This window comes from Cucurbita pepo, chromosome LG14 (assembly GCF_002806865.2).
Source record: "Cucurbita pepo subsp. pepo cultivar mu-cu-16 chromosome LG14, ASM280686v2, whole genome shotgun sequence".
NCBI classification, from domain to species: domain Eukaryota; kingdom Viridiplantae; phylum Streptophyta; class Magnoliopsida; order Cucurbitales; family Cucurbitaceae; genus Cucurbita; species Cucurbita pepo.
In genome coordinates this window covers 4,192,932-4,210,274 of record NC_036651.1, presented here as the reverse complement: position 1 = coordinate 4,210,274, position 17,343 = coordinate 4,192,932, and the positions used below count along the sequence as shown (strand labels likewise).

The 17,343-nt window shown below is 35.4% G+C and overlaps 2 protein-coding genes across 2 annotated transcripts; both read left to right on the top strand.

Moving 5' to 3' along the window:
* Positions 1-6,259: 6,259 nt before the first annotated feature.
* On the top strand, positions 6,260-8,108 carry LOC111809875 (NAC domain-containing protein 35). The gene is made up of 3 exons (XM_023696343.1): positions 6,260-6,594; positions 6,735-7,003; positions 7,126-8,108. The coding sequence occupies exons 1-3, from the start codon at positions 6,330-6,332 to the stop codon at positions 7,819-7,821; spliced, it is 1,230 nt and encodes a 409-aa protein (XP_023552111.1). The 5' UTR covers positions 6,260-6,329; the 3' UTR covers positions 7,822-8,108.
* Positions 8,109-13,776: 5,668 nt separating this feature from the next.
* LOC111809840 (endoglucanase 25-like) lies at positions 13,777-17,294 on the top strand. The gene is made up of 6 exons (XM_023696276.1): positions 13,777-14,366; positions 14,777-15,084; positions 15,382-15,843; positions 16,012-16,147; positions 16,267-16,439; positions 16,597-17,294. The coding sequence occupies exons 1-6, from the start codon at positions 13,988-13,990 to the stop codon at positions 16,996-16,998; spliced, it is 1,860 nt and encodes a 619-aa protein (XP_023552044.1). The 5' UTR covers positions 13,777-13,987; the 3' UTR covers positions 16,999-17,294.
* The last annotated feature ends 49 nt before the right edge of the window (positions 17,295-17,343 follow it).

The window sequence follows — 17,343 nt, the reverse complement described above, 5'->3', positions numbered from 1 at the left end:
TTTTTCATAAGCATAGACCAATGATCACAATGACTATCAAACTTAGAAATTACAAGTGGAACGAAATCGTTTTCAATTGTCATACTTTAAATCTATTTCAGGTCACTCTTTTTCTTCTTAAAAAACTGCAATTTCTTCTCTCACAATCACGATGTAGCTGTTATCAAATGTTGTGACCTCTAAACACGAAAATATCTCGAACTAATAACATTGAAAATCAAAACAAGTTGTTTGACTTTTATAGGCCTTATAAACAACGACCCACCGTTTAGTTGCTAAAGAAATGATCATTTCTCCAATTGATGTGGGGGACCCCCACCAAATCCACCCCCGTTCAGGGTCCAGCGTCCTTGTTGGCACTCGTTCCTTTCTTCAATCAATGTGGCATATCACCCGGTGTCTGACTTTAATACCATTTATAACAGCTCAAACCCACCCCTAACAGATATTGTCTTCCTTGTGCTTTCCCTTTCAGGCTTCACTCAACGTTCTTAAAACGCGTATGCTAGGGAGAGGTTTCCACACCCTTATAAACACGTTTTGTTCTCCTCCCCAATCGATGTGGGATCTAACAGAACTATTAACGTTTAAATAAATAATTAGATTAAAGTTCATCTCGATCTTTGAGCGTTCAAACTAATTAACTCGAGCTTAAAAACAAAAATAATATCGAAATAATAAATAATAATAGAGTGGACATATACCTATTTCTATGTGATGAATTCATTAGGCTCTTTTTTTCTTTTTGTTTTTAGTAAATTTCTAATAAATGTAATGAAAATGATTGAATTTGATACTTAAACTAATATCTTCCCATTTAAAAACTAAATTTATAATTTAAAAATAAATAAATAAAAATTAATATAACCGCTCAAATTCAGGTCGAGTATGACATGTCAATATGAAAACCGTCATATAAATTAAGATATTAATTTTTAGGATAAATGTTAAGGATATTTAGTAATAAATTATAGTTTACCATATACATTATATTTGATATTTTATTATAAGGCAAATATCTAATATTTGCCTTATTACCATAGGTATCTTTCCATTTATTGTTATTTCCATTTATTACTATTTCCATATCCTTGTAATTTATTTGATTATAAATAAGATAACTTTCACACCATTTAGGTGTGGTGGATTAATCAAACATTCACATGGTATCAGAGCCCTTTCGGTTTAACAACCCCGATTCTTTCTTTTCAATGGCTTTTGAAATCTTCTACTGTTCTTCTCCACCACCCCTGCTGGCTTTGACGCCGCAGGAGCAGTCTTCATGGCTACCGCAGGCGGAGCCGATTAATTACTCTTCGGCTCCACCCTATTGACCTCCAAATCATCCTTCACCATACTCTGTACATACAACCTTACCTTTTCCAAACATAGTCTCTTTCATTCTCTTCTCAATTTTTCCTTTATCCTTCATCCTTCACAGAAACCCTAATCTTAGGATCTTCATCAGCATTTCTTTCGGAAATATACAGAATCTCGATAAGCCTATCGACCTTTTGCAGAGATTCACCTTTGGAATCTAGGCGCCGCACTGGCATCTTCGCCAACCAAGTTGCTGCCGCCCTTCTCGCCAAAATTGGCTCCTTCGCCCCAATGTGGCGACTCTTCCGGCTGCCCTTTTTGCCAAAATTGGCTCCTTCGCCCAATGTGGCGACTCTTCCGGCTTCAACATTGTCTTTGTCCCTTGCTCTAGGTTTCCCCTTCTACTTCTTGGGGTTAGACATATTCTCACCAGAGCCAAGGTAGCATCGTCGCTAAGCGACAATCCCTGTTTATGGGTTAGACATATTCTCGTCGAAGCCAAGGCAGCATCGCCGCTGAGCGGCGATCCCTCTGCAATTTTCGATGGCCAAGAAAGTGTTTCTCTACGCCTCCTTTGAACCAGGTTGTTGACATCTTCACGAAAAGTGTTTCTCAACCTCTTTGAATTTTTCAGATCCAAGCTTCACGTTCGTTCAAATCCGACGCTCAGCTTGCGGTAGGGTGTTAAGGATATTTAGTAATAAATTATAGTTTACCATATATATTATATTTGATATTTTATTATAAGGCAAATATTAGATATTTGCCTTATTACCATAGGTATCTTTCCATTTATTGTTATTTCCATTTATTACTATTTCCATATCCTTGTAATTTATTTGATTATAAATAAGATAACTTTCACACCATTTAGGTGTGGTGGATTAATCAAACATTCACAATAAAGAAAACCAATCATTCATAAAAGAATGATTTGATATGCACCGTCCTAAAAGAAAAAAGAGAAATTTTGTAATGTTATAAACTAATACGAAAAGTGGAATTCTGTTTTATCTAATGTCTACGAGCGTTGGAAATCCTTTTCTTAATTTTCATCCATAAATCAAAATTGAAGACGTTAAGCATTTTTCATCGACAAAAACGTCTAGCTCTTGTTCTAATCCTGATCCACACGTACATTTTATAAAAAAAATCATTACAATTATTAATGAGAATTAATTATAAATTTAGTCTCGATATTTTATCGACATAGCAATCCACCCGGACAACAAGTCAAGGTAAGCTTCCCTCCCTCCTACCCGCTGACTGGCCACGTTACTGAGAACTATTTCTTATAGTTGGCAAAGCTTTTTCGGGGACTAGCCCGCTTCCCATTACTCAATGAAGACTTCCCATTGTCCGGTTCTTTCTAGAATGTGGGATCGTTTTAGATCGTACCTGAGGAGCTCATTCCCAACCTTCACTCAGTCGTCAGGCTATATTTGAACTACAGTGGCTGAAATCCGAGTCAAAGACTCGGGCTAGCTGCATCGGGGAGGGATAGAATCAATGAATCGAGTGTATGGATTCAATTTCTTCTCGTCCTAGGGATCATCTCTCCTAGTCTTGATCTAGCTAGTCCCCTCGGAATGAGCAAGACACTTCGGGATAGATAGATATTTTGTTCCATATATGAAACAAAAATGTAATAAATAAATAAATAAATGGCCATGCAAATTGAAAGAAAACATGTTATTCTGATATTGGTCGGTGATTTGTCCAACGTTAAATTTTGTCCTTTATTTATTTATTATTATTTACTATTTATTTTTCCATTTAAAATGGTTTTTTCTTTTTCCCTAAAATGAATAAATATCGATACAAACGGGTTGGATGAACCGCCAAACGGTTCTAAACCACGAGAAAATAAATAAATAAAAATAAAAAAGAAATTTTAATTAATTAATTGATTTATTAAGCAATTAATACATTCTCAACTAATCCAAAAGTGACCCTCTCCCCTTTTTGTATTTATTCTAACGTCAAGACAACAACATTCAAGTTGGTAGAAATACAAGTGGATCAACCATTAATTTCAAGATTAGCATTGCTTAATCAAATTAATGAAACAATGGTTTTAAAAAGAAATACGAGTAACATGTTTCGGTGTGTGACAACGGGAAGCTACTTAAATAGTAATGTGAGACACATCGGTTGGAGAGTAGAAGGAAAATTGTAACGGCCCAGATCCACCGCGAGTAGATATTGTCCTTTTTGGGCTTTCCCTTTCGGACTTCCCCGGGGAAGGTTTCCACACCCTTATAAATATGGTGATTTGTTCTCCTCCCCAACCAATGTGGGACATCACAATCCACCCCCCTTCGGGACCCATCGTCCTCGCTGACACTCGTTCCTTTATCCAATCGATGTGGGACTGCCCCCAAATCCACCCTCCTTTGGGGCCCAACGTTCTTACTGGCACACTGCCTCGTGTCTACCCCCTACGAGGAACAACGAGAAGGTTGACACATTGTCCAGTGACTGGCTTTGATACCATTTGTAACAGGCTCAGATCCACCGTTAGCAGATATTGTCCTCTTTGGGCTTTCCCTTTCGAGCTTCCCCTCAAGACTTAAAAACACCTAGGAGAAGGTTTCCACACCCTTATAATCACAGGAACTTTCTGTATAAGGGTGTGGAAACCTTTCACTTAAGAGTTAGAGGACAATATCTGCTAGCAGTAATTTTTGGCTATTATAAGTTAAGTAGTGATTTATAACTATCGTCTTATAAGATAAGGGTTCAGTATTTTATGAATTTTAACAGAGGATTTTAGTAATTAAAATATTATTTTCTACGTTTAAAATGGAATATTATAAGAAAAAATTAAACTCTAGACCTGTTGATCGAGAAATTACGCGGTTTTAACTGGAAAAATCTTATGGATTGATTGATCATTTACGCGTGAGATCTTAGACGACAGCTAAGCCCTAATCTTATGAACGATCGAGAGAAAAATTAAAATAATAATAAAAAAAAAAAAGGAAAACAAAATTGGTTCCAAATTGGCGTTTGTTTTTTTGGCTTAAAATCAAAAGACCCGTGTGGTTCTCTCAAGTCTTCTAATGCGACACCAATTGGCTTTTACACAACAAGCCAAACCCATCTCCATATGCACAACCAAACTCTCCTAATTTAGAGGGAGAAAATGAGCTTAGAGAAAGATCGAGATCGTGTGAGAATCGAGGGAGCGGGAAGGATCGAGCGAGCAAGTCAACGATGGGGACGAGGTAGACGAAAGTGTTTAAATTGATGATAAAACATACATGAATTTCTTCTAGTACATCTAACTTGATCTTATAAGGGCGTGGAAACCTCTCTCCTAGTATAAGCATTTTAAATTCGTAAAGCTATAATAGGTCAAACTGGACAATATCCAAATAATCCACCGTAATTCTATTATTTGGATTAATAAAATTTTAAATTTATAAATAATTATTTAATGTCGATGCGTACATAGGTGTTAAATTAATTAAAAAGTAATTAAATAATTAATTAAGGGTAATTAAGGTATTTGAATACAGCAAAGATTGATGATGACAATGCCATGGATGTGAAGAAGAGAGCTTAGTCACGGGTTCCTCTTGACTCTCTATTTATTTATTTATTTATTTATTTATTTATTTATTTATTTATTTATTTATTTATTTATTTATTTGTTATTATATGTATATAAATTCAAATATGCATCCCCCACCTCCATAACACTTGTCTCACAAAATTATTGTAATCCTTAAATTCTTTTTTTAAAATAGAGTTTCATAATTTTAAAAATTAATTAGGGTCGTATTTACACTACACGACCTTTAATGATGGTCGAGAAAATTTATGCTTGGACAGAAAGAAAAAAAAAACGAGTAAAAATAAAAAATTTAACGCTCCATGTCTAGAACTCAGAATCCAGATTTGGCATTTGATGACGCTAACATTCCCCAACATTACTGCAACATGGTTACATTATTTACTTCTCGGTTTCAAGAGTGAAGACTATTCTCACGCACCAACACAAGTTCTTCCATGTTGTCAAATATAGAATTGTTTTAGGAAAAACACGTTTAACCATGAAATTTCTATAATCTTTGTACAAATAGTAACTTTTAATTCTTTTAAGCTTTTTTTTAGATCTCAGTACATTCCTACAGTAAAAAAAAAAAAAAAAAGTTATTTTTAACTATATAAATCCTAATTAAAAATTAACTAACTAACTTAATTATATATTATGATTAAAATTTTTAAGAGAGGTAAGAACATATTACCCTTATTTGACAAAAACATTTACAACATTGTACCGTACTTTTTTAGTATCCTAAACCCGCTTGCTGTAGCGGAGTGACTTTTTCTCCTTCACAATATGAGACTTGGACAATTATCCCTACCTTCTATAGTTTATGAGTTTACGTCCATCCCTGGTCCGGTAGACTTTCCTTTTTTTATCTCTCTTTCCACTTAATCCGACGGTCACATATTTTTCTTGGGATTATTAGCGGGCAATAAACTTATATGCCATAAAAAGAAATTCTAATTTTTATTTTAAGTTGAAAAAAAATATATATAGATTTTAATTTTTTTTCTCTAAAATTATAATATAATATTTTACCTGTAAAAAGTCATTTCAAACACATTCTTCTTGGTAATTAATTTTAACATTTACCCATCAAATTAAAACTATGTGTTTTTTACCTAAATTGGTTAAAAACATCACTCAATTCCAAATATACCCTTTTTCCCTTTCCCACAAAATATATATATATATATATGTATGTATTTGTATAATATGTATAGATATGTATATGTATATTTCTCCATATTCTTATCTTGGTGTTTACCCCACTTGCTCCCATTCACAAATATATATATATATATATATATATTTATTTATTTATTTATTTATTTATATATATAATTACGCCCACATACATCCATAGCAGAGAGAGAAAATTGAAAAAGAAGGAAAAAAAAGACAGCTTTCTAGAGAGAGAGAGAGAGTGATTGTTTTCATCAGAAATTTTATGGCAATTGCAGCTGCCGCAAGCAGCAGCAGTTCATCAACGATGAGCCACGAAGGAAGCAGCACCAAAAACAACAACAACAACAGCAACAGCACCGAACACGATCAACACGAGCACGACATCGTGATGCCTGGCTTCCGCTTCCACCCCACCGAAGAAGAGCTCGTCGAATTCTACCTCCGCCGTAAGGTCGAGGGCAAACGCTTTAATGTCGAACTCATCACTTTTCTCGATCTCTATCGTTACGACCCTTGGGAGCTTCCCGGTACCTCCTTCTCTTTAACCCCAATTCTCAATTTCCCTCTAATTCCGTGTCGGGAGAAAATCCCACATTTACTAATTTAAGGAGAGTCATCAGAACTTATGCTCAAAATGGATAATATCATGTTCCTATTTCTTCTTCAGCTTTAGCTGCTATTGGAGAGAAGGAGTGGTTCTTCTACGTCCCTCGTGACCGAAAGTATCGGAACGGAGACCGCCCCAACCGTGTTACGACCTCCGGTTACTGGAAGGCCACCGGGGCGGACCGAATGATCCGCACCGAGGATTTACGCTCCATTGGACTTAAGAAAACCCTTGTTTTCTACTCCGGGAAGGCTCCTAAGGGTATCCGTACTAGCTGGATTATGAACGAGTATAGATTGCCCCATCATGAAACTGAGCGCTATCAAAAGGTTTTAATTTAATTTAATTCAATTTAATTTAAATTAAATGTTTTCTCATGAACTTCGTGATTTGCTTTAAATTTGCTTTAAATTCACTTTTTTTTTTTTTTTTTGTTTATTTTGATTTATAGGCTGAAATTTCGCTATGTCGAGTTTACAAACGAGCTGGAGTTGAAGATCATCATCCGTCACTCCCTCGGTCGCTCGCGTCGAGAGCATCATCGTCATCGTCGAGAATGAAAACCTCGGCGACGTCGAAGAATCTTCTTCCCAATGGCTCGGTTTATGTCATTCCAACTTCATCGCCGACGAACTTCGAGCTACAATTCCACAATCGCCAACTTCAAATTGGCACCGGTGTCGAAACTACCACGGTGGTGGCGGCGGCGGCCGACGCCTCGGCCACGAGCTCATGTGAAGAAGTAACCACCGTTCTTGGCCTCTCCAAACAAAACCCTTTTCCGACAACTCCGTTAATCGACATGGCGGCTGGTTCTTCAACACCTCCCAATTCCTTGGAACAAAATGATCACCAATCCAACATTATCCAAAAACAACAACAACCCTCTTCGTCTTACCCTTCATTTTTCACTCCCTCTTCCAATAATTCCCTTGACGACCTACAAAATCTCATTAACTACCAACAACAACCACCCTTATCCACTTCGCCCGCCGCCATCGTAAACTCTCTTCCGCCGCCGCAATATTACCAACCGACGCCACTGCCACCGCCGCAACAACTTGCCCTCAACACATTACCGGTTGCGTTCTCCGATAGGCTGTGGGAGTGGAATCCAATCCAAGATGCGACGAACCCGTTCAAGTAAGTTATGAACGATTTTAACTGAACTATACTCAAGTTGGCAATATCAATATCTTTAGTTGGTTTTTTTTGTTAATCTCTCGAGCTGCACGATGATCAAGAACATATATGACTAATTTGAAAAATTACGTACAATTTTAAGCTATTTCTTGTTGATTACATATAAATATGAGTATATGGTAGGAGGATTTTGATTAGATTTTATAATAATTAGTAGATCCGAACGGATCTTGTTGGTTGTAACCCGTTGAAATATTATCAGATATCAATAATAATATAATGTTTCTTCTTCCCTCTTTGTTATATTTTATTTTCCCTCGTTTTGACTGTTTCCTTCGAGTTTAAAAAACTCGAACCTTTCAAACTTTATACCTAAAAATATATATCTTAATCAGTTACCGAGAGTTTAAGCACAAAATTGGTATAGAAGATAAGAATTTAAAGATTTTTTTATTTTTATTTTTATTTTTATTTTTGGTGAAAAAAGGATTTTAAGGTGTGTGAGTCGGGGAGAAACGTACGATCATATTTAATAGCTCCATGCAAATACATTAAAAAAAATGTCATCTCGAAGAATTTTAAAAGAAAATAAAAGTTTCGGCATTCGAAAAACTCAATCAACCTAACCTAACTTGTACGGCTTAGGTTGAGTTATGAACGTACTTCAGTTGAGTTCGTTCTACATGTAACGGCCCAAGCCCACTGCTAGCAGATATTGTCTTTTTTGAATTTTCCCTTTCGGAGTTTCCTCAAAGTTTCTAAAACGCGTCTGCTACGGAGAGGTTTCCATACCCTTAGTTACATCGACCAGGTGAGACTTTAANTTCCAAGATTTTACTCCAAAAAAAAAAAAAAAAAAAAAAAAAAATTGACGAACAAATAATATATATGTATATATGCATAAGTATTTATAACTTTGAGCCTAACTTGAGTCTCGATTAAGAATGACAATGGTCTACGGTTCACATGGAACATGATTCCCTGGATAGCTTCATTCGAGACCGTGATGGAGGACATAACTTACGATCATCAGCTTTGATAATGTTACTAGGCATTTGACTACGAACCCAATCTTTTCTCAAAATCGACATTATATATATACATGATGACCGATTACAAATCGTTTTTTTTTTCAGGTGTCATTGTAGGATATAACGACGGTTCGCAGATGACATTTCAAAATTGCCATCAAAACACGTCATTGTATCTATACGTCGATGGTTGGCTATGACATTGGGTTACAACCGATATCAAATCAAGTATCATCGTAAGGATACATTGACGATTTGCTATGATATCAGTTTAGAACTAATATCATACACAATGCCATCTAACATGTACGGGGATGACTTGAAAGAGATTTTAAATATTTTTGTGAAATATTAAATCTTTTCAAGTACAAGTACACGTACGATGACGAATCCAGTGTTATCGAGTTGCATATGATCATATTAATCTTCTCAATTAACACATTTATAAAGAGAGATTAAATATTTCACGGTCTAGTCTTATATAAATGTATTGTATAGGATACCTCCACTCACATGTGTCACATGAACGATTTGGATCAAATAATTTGTAACAATTATAAAATAGATTATATCAGTAGTATTACTAGAATAAGACACTCAACTTTATTCCTATACTGTTTACTCTTGGTCTTTTTTTTAATAGGATGCTCTTATATGTCGAGGCTATACTATTCAAAATTACTTTAATAGCCTTGATTTACAACTAAAATAATCAAAATTATTAACCAAGTTAAATATTTAATTACGAGATTTTATTTAATAAATTTACAAATTTTTTACTATAAATGATTTCGAAAGTTAATACTATAATTTCGAAAATTATATATTTTTTAAATTCTTTTAAAAGTTCAAAAATATTTTTGAAATGTCTTTACTTCATTTAAGATATATTTAAACAAAATACTAAATTTAAGGATATTTTTATTAATTTAGCCTAAATTCAAAAGATTGAGTCAGGGTTCAGAAAAATGAACTCAAACCAACTCAAAAAGCTAATCCAACCCAACCCAACCCTTATAGTTCGGGTTGAGTTGGTCTGAATTGTCGGGTTGAATATACGACCCTATTAACAAGGACCAATATTGAAGAAAGCCCTTCTAAGTCCATGGCCACTCTTAAAGAGCTCTAGGCCCATATGNATCATATTTGGTTAGGACGAGTTTAATTTTTTTGAATCGGAATAAAATAACGAGAATAAAAAAATGTAAGACCCAATTTATTTCTATTCATGACGTTTTATCAAAATAAAAAAAATGTGGAGTCAATTTCAAGTTTGTCAATCTCATTCTTATTCCTTATTCCGTCTGTCATAAATATTTACATTCAAACTTACTTTTGCTTTCTTTCTACTTTTGGTATTCGAGACTCACACGACAGCTACTTTCGATCTCCTTTATGACAAATTTGGTAGAGGTAGTTGTTTAAGACGTTGGGTTTTTACGAGTTTCGTTGCCTTGGAGTTCAATATTTTGAGTACTTTCCATTTTATTACTTAGTAGACATTGTTCACTTGTACTCGGTCACTCTAGGTAGCTATCAATACTAATGTATGTGGGTTTAAAAGCATATTTTAAGAGACGTTGCTTGCTGTCAATATGGATAGCATCTATCATTGAACATGGACATGAGGACTTGGACGTTTTGAGCGTTGCGACACTATGGACATGAATAATGAACACTCAAACATTTTGAACGTTGAGGGAGCTAACTATGAAATCTCACGTCGATTAGAAAGGGGAACGAAGAATTTTCTGTAAGGGTGTGAAAACATCTCCTTAACATGAGGGTAAAGCGGAAAATATTTATTAGCGGTGGACTCAAGTTGTTAGAGTAACATTGAGCTTGACGTTGGGTTTCATCTTCATAGAGTTAAAGACATTCATTTTTAGCATCTCGATGCTACACATGGACCATTTTGGCTCAAATGGTTGCAACATCGAGACATCATCTCCTTTAGAGGTGTATATGGTCTGGGTTGGGTTGGGTTGGGTTGAAGGATTTTTTTTTACTGAACCCAAAAGCTCAAGTTGGTTGGATTGGTAACCCAACCCGAAACTTTTCACAACCCAACCCAATCCTCTATTTTCGGGTTGGGTTGTTAATTTTTTTTTAAGTTTTATTTATCCACAATTTATAATTATTCGGATACAATCTTAGCGTCGACTTCGGACTTTAATGTTCTTAGATGGGCCTGAGTACCACTACGTGAAACCCATTGATACAGAAAAAATTCTTAATATATTTTATTTAGATCGGGTCAATTCGAAGGTTTTGCCTATGAACCCGAATCTGAACTGATTCAGTTCGGGTTCAGAAAAATAAACTCAACCCTACCCGAAATGCTAATCCAACTCAATCCAACCCAGGTTGGGTTGGCTTGAGTTGTCAGGTTGAATGTACACCTCTAATCTCCTTCGTAATCTTGACTTGTTTCTAGGTTCTAAATCTTTGATTTCTTCTTATTTGTCCAATTTAACCATTTCGTCTCGATAATTACTCTAAAAAAAACCCTATTAAGCTCCATATTCTCTATTCCGAGAATTTAATCAGAATCTCTACCCGTGTAATTAATATTCATGTTTATTTAAAAAAAAAATTAAAAAAAAAAGGTGTTTTTCTTGAAGTGTCGGCAAAGTGCTGACGTTAGTTGGAGGAAAGGGACAAATGCTTCCAAACACAGAAAAAGAATTAGATTCCTTTTCAATTTTTTATATTATAATAAATTAATAAGTGCAAATTAAGCAAAACCCACCAAATATTAAATTATTTATTCTTTAAATTTTACATTTTTCTAACCCAAAAAAAAAAAAAACATTCCATTTAATTTAATGCTTTAGTGAACTTTTTATATAATAATAATAACTATTTATTTATTTTTTTTCATCCTAATTCTAATTATTTTATTTCATTTTAGCGTCTAATGGTAATAAAAATATACTGACGATGAACGTCTAGTAAAATATGACTATATATATAGATTTCAAGTAAAATAATAAGAGCTCGAAGTTCCTAGTATTGGGCAGTACCGATTCTCAATCAAATAGAAATAAGTACCTCACACTTCATTTACGAACAAGTAGTTGGAGCTGGGCGAAGAACTACGAGAGTTTCCTTTTCTTTCATTTTCTAATAGCGGTCCCTTATTTGATCCACTGCTGGTTTTTGAACTACTCGTTAATTGTCGGCTTCATTGACATCTTTTCAGTATGTGTATCGAACACTTTCATTTTTAGCATCTCATCTTCTCTAGAGAAGCGAAACTTGANCATCTCAAACAAAGACCGCTTTCCTTTGATTCTACATTTCTATCCCGAAGTAATGAATTGGGTTCGTATAGGCATTTTTGATGCCGCTATTGAAATAGCTTTTCTGGCTATATTTTCGGCTACTCCACTCATTTCATAAAGTATTCTACCTCGTTTAACAACAACTACCCAATATTCAGGTGATCCTTTCCCTGAACCCATACGTGTTTCTGTGGGTCTTAGTGTAACGGGTTTGTCTAGAAATATACGTACCCATATTTTTCCGTCGTGTCGTGCATTTCGTTGCATTGCCCTTCGCCCCGCTTCAATTTGTCTAGATGTGATTCAAGCGGGTTCAAGTGCTTGAAGCAAATGCGATTGCTCGATAATATATTCCTTTCATTCTTTCTCTATGGTGTTTACGAAATCAGCTAATACTCATTGCAACACGACATTCTCGTTTTTTATTTATCTTCTTTTTTTCATTTTTTTTAAACATAAAAAAGAATAAAAAATATGAAGAGGTGGGCCAAATGTATACCAAACTATTTTCTTTTTACCAAAAAGAGAGAAAAAAAACAAGGAAAAATAATACTAGAGAAAAAAAAAACCAAATATACTCTTAAAAGATTTAGATCATANGCATCTCGTATAGTTGTTATGATTACCAATCATGACCAAAATAAGTTGACAATTCTTAATATCATAATTTATGTTGATAGCGTTTATATTCACTTATACTAAAGATCATATCAAGCTTAAAAAAAGAAGAAAAGAAGAAAAAAAAAACATGTCTCGAGACCGCGTTAAACTAACTTATTAATTATTTATCGATCGTATTACAAAATTTATAAATTTAACGATTAGTTCTTAAAATCTTAGGTTATAAGTTAAAAAAATAATTAATTTACATATATAATTTTATAGCATTATTAGCAATTTAATAATTAAAAAAAACGTTTATAATAATAAGAAATTATATAATTTACATTAAAATAAAAAAAAAAAAAAAGGCATAAATTAGCAGAAAATGACAGAAATAATAATAGAGGTTTGTAACAACAGGCGGTAGACAGGTTGTCGCCGTCGTTTGGTGGTGCCGTCACAATCTCTCTGGAAATTACATTTCTCCTAATTTGGTGAGAAATTAATTAATTAATTAATTAATTAATTAATTTCCAACTTCCACATTTCTTTTTATATTTTAATAATTCGCTTTATAATAATATTAACTATTTTAATCCTATAATTTTACATTTTTACATTAATTTATGTGCGAAAATGAAATTTTACCTACTTTTTTAGCTAGTTTTTTAATATATTTTTGTTTTTCATTTACGTATAAAGTAAACTCGGTTTAAATTATATAAAAATTAGCTCAATTATTTTTAATTAAAATGTAAAAAAAAAAATAGTGTAAATTAACTTGTTTTACCGCGTAAAATTAATAATAATGAAATATTAAAATGATTAAAAATGAATTTAATTAATATATAAATTATAATTTTGACTCATTTTGAGCACCGTCACTCGTTTTTCCAAAAACAATTTTTAATTAATTAATTAATTAATTGATTAAAAGAAAAATATAAAATACAAAAAAAGTGATTGGGTACACAGAACACAGACAGCTATTGCTCTGCTTTTCCTTTCGTCGTCTTCTTCTTCTTCTTCATATACTCCTTCTGTGCTTCACTGCCATTAATTCTCTCCATTTTCTCTCTCTCTCTCTCTCTCTCTTCATTTTTCCATTGGCTATCTCCTTAGATCTGCTGTTGTGTTCTTTGTTTGTCGGTGCCTAATTCCATCTTTCTGTTCTTGGATTTTCATTCTTTGATTTCGTCGTTTCATTTGAATTGCTTTGGATTCAGAGTGTTAAGAGGAGAGATTGAGGATGAGTATGTACGGGCGAGATCCGTGGGGGGGTCCGCTTGAGATAAACACGGCGGATTCGGCCACCGACGATGATCGGAGCCGGAATTTGCAGGATTTGGATAGGGCGGCTCTGTCTCGGCCTCTTGATGAGACACAACAGAGCTGGTTGCTTGGACCTGGTGAGCAGAAGAAGAAGAAGTATGTGGATCTTGGCTGCATTATTGTTAGCCGAAAGATCTTCGTATGGACTGTTGGTACCCTACTTGTATCTGGATTTCTTGCCGGTCTTATTACCCTAATCGTCAAGACGGTGCCGCGCCACCACCACCCCCACCCGCCGCCGGACAATTACACCCTTGCTCTCCATAAGGCCCTCATGTTCTTCAACGCTCAGCGATGTATGTATATCGTGCATTCCTTACNTTTTTTTTTTTTTTTTTTTTTTTGATCGTTGTGGTTTTAGACTATTTTGATTCTGGAAGTTTTTTTTTGCGTTCCTCTTCTTTGCTCATCCGATCAGATCTGGGTTTTTTTAGCAATTAATTGATATTGAAAATGTTTATTGGTTAACTTAAGATCTATATGTGAATTGATGATTGCCTTGATGAATAAATGTATTATCCTGTCAATTTCCAGATGTATTAATGGCTAACCCCTTTCCATCAAAGAACTTGAAATTTGAATCTGCTACTGATTAAGTTCTGATGAAAACAGGGGACTGGAGATTTATGTTTATTGTTGCTTAATATTCAAGAGAGCACATGATCTGTTACTTTCTTATTTACTTTGATTTCGTTCATGACTGTAGCTGGTAAGCTCCCGAAGCATAATAATGTGTCCTGGAGGGGTAATTCGTGCACAAGAGATGGCCATGGGTCATCGGCTATGTTTAAAGATCTGTCTGGTGGCTATTATGATGCTGGAGATGCAATTAAGTTCAACTTTCCTGCCTCTTTTGCCATGACCATGTTAAGCTGGAGTGTTATTGAATACAGTGCAAAATATGAAGCTGCTGGAGAACTCAACCATGTCAAAGATATTATCAAGTGGGGAAGTGATTACCTCCTCAAGACCTTTAACCATACTGCAGATTCTATTAATACCATTGCTATGCAGGTATGGCTAACTCTCGCTCGGGTTTAATGCTTATTTTCGATGTTGTAGATGACTTTGTCCAGGTCCTAGGTAGCTTTCGGGTTCGGAATGAACCTTTCTCGGTGGAAGAAAAGTAATAACGTTGGACAAATAGGAATTTAGGCTGTTAGAAATGAACGGGGCTAAGCGCTCTGTCGAAGATATAGTTCCTATAGAAACAATTTAACTGAATTGTGAATGTCAAATGTAGCGTGGATATTCTATGATTCTTTTGTTGTTCAGCAAGGATAAATGTGTTCCCATCCATCATATGGGCAGGTTGGAAACGGGGATACCTCTGGAGGAAATACTAGTCCAAATGATCACTATTGCTGGATGCGCCCAGAGGACATTGATTATGAACGACCTGTAGAAACATGCAGTAGTTGCTCGGATCTTGGTGCCGAAATGGCAGCTGCTTTAGCTGCAGCATCCATTGTTTTCAAAGACAACAAGGCATACTCGCAGAAGCTTGTCCATGGTGCCAAAACACTCTTCAAGTTTTCCAGAGAGCAGAGAGGCAGATACAGTCCAGGCGGTTCAGAAGCCTCAATCTTCTATAACTCAACTAGTTACTGGGATGAGTTTGTGTGGGGTGGAGCTTGGTTGTATTATGCCACTGGTAATTCAAGTTATCTTCAACTTGCTACCACTCCTGGCATTGCCAAACATGCGGGTGCTTTCTGGGGTGGACCTGACTATGGAGTTTTGAGCTGGGACAACAAGCTTGCAGGCGCCCAGGTTAGTTTTATGATTTCGGTTTCAGAAATTACATTCTTAGACTCATGATGAATTAATACGTTTTGTCACAACATTGAAGGGTACTCGTCAGTTTCTTGCTACATTATGTTATCTCATAAAGTGGTATCAAATTCTTTGCTTAAAATAAGCTTCTACCTTTACTTGTAGGTTCTTCTAAGTCGTTTGCGACTGTTCTTGAGCCCGGGATATCCGTACGAAGAAATCTTAAGGACGTTTCACAATCAAACTAGCATAGTCATGTGTTCCTACCTGCCATTTTTCACAAAATTTAATCATACTAAAGGTAACACCACTCCGCGTTGGGAATTGAACTCAAGTTTAACCTTGCACACCATCATCATTAGTTTCTATAATGTACTGATGTAGTTTACATTTTTGCTATCTGTTGTGGTGATCTTATAGGAGGCTTAATTCAGCTAAATCATGGAAGGCCACAGCCCCTTCAGTACGTCGTCAATGCAGCCTTTTTAGCTACCTTGTACAGTGACTACTTGGAAGCGGCTGATACACCTGGATGGTACTGTGGACCCAATTTCTATTCTACCGAGGTTCTGCGTGACTTTGCCAAGAAACAGGTATTACATCCTTCTTTACATATATTTGGTTGAACTACCCAAACATATAAGCTTAATTGAATCGAAATCGACTTGCGAATGGATTGGTTCGGTTTGGTTCGTCAGTCTACTTCAGTTTCTTACATTCAGTTAAATGCTATTCTTGGGTATTCTGTAGATTGATTATATCCTTGGCAAAAACCCGCGTAAAATGAGCTACCTCGTTGGTTTTGGCAATCATTATCCGAAACGTGTGCATCATAGAGGTGCATCAATCCCAAAGAACAAGATAAAATATAACTGCAAAGGAGGATGGAAATGGAGGGACACCAACAAACCTAACCCAAATACAATTGTTGGTGCCATGGTTGCTGGTCCCGACAAGCACGACGGGTTTCACGATGTTCGCATGAACTATAACTACACTGAGCCAACTCTAGCTGGAAATGCAGGCTTGGTCGCAGCGCTTGTTGCTCTATCAGGTGAAAAGACAACTGGAATTGACAAGAACACCATCTTCTCTGCTGTGCCTCCAATGTTTCCAACTCCACCACCACCTCCAGCACCTTGGAAACCTTGATCATATAAACTCATTCTTCTGGAAGCATGTCATGTAAGTTGCAGAAACACTGTTGGTTGTGGTCGGATTTCGAAACGATGTCTGTCGAGGTGAACGTAAAAACAATATTGCTTGGCAGAGAAACCACAAGCCAAATGATTGAGATAGATTTTGGCTTTAGGGAGAGGGTGTTTTTGATACCTGTTTTAATCCGTTTTGGAGTTTGTGATATAGGTATAGTACATAATGTATTCTTTAAACACGAAAAGTTGTAGAGTTGAAAGTATTTGACAATAAGTTGCCATGGTTTCTTTGCAGGTGAAGTCTTGTCTTCTCTTTAATAAATTGAACATTATAAGATAAGGG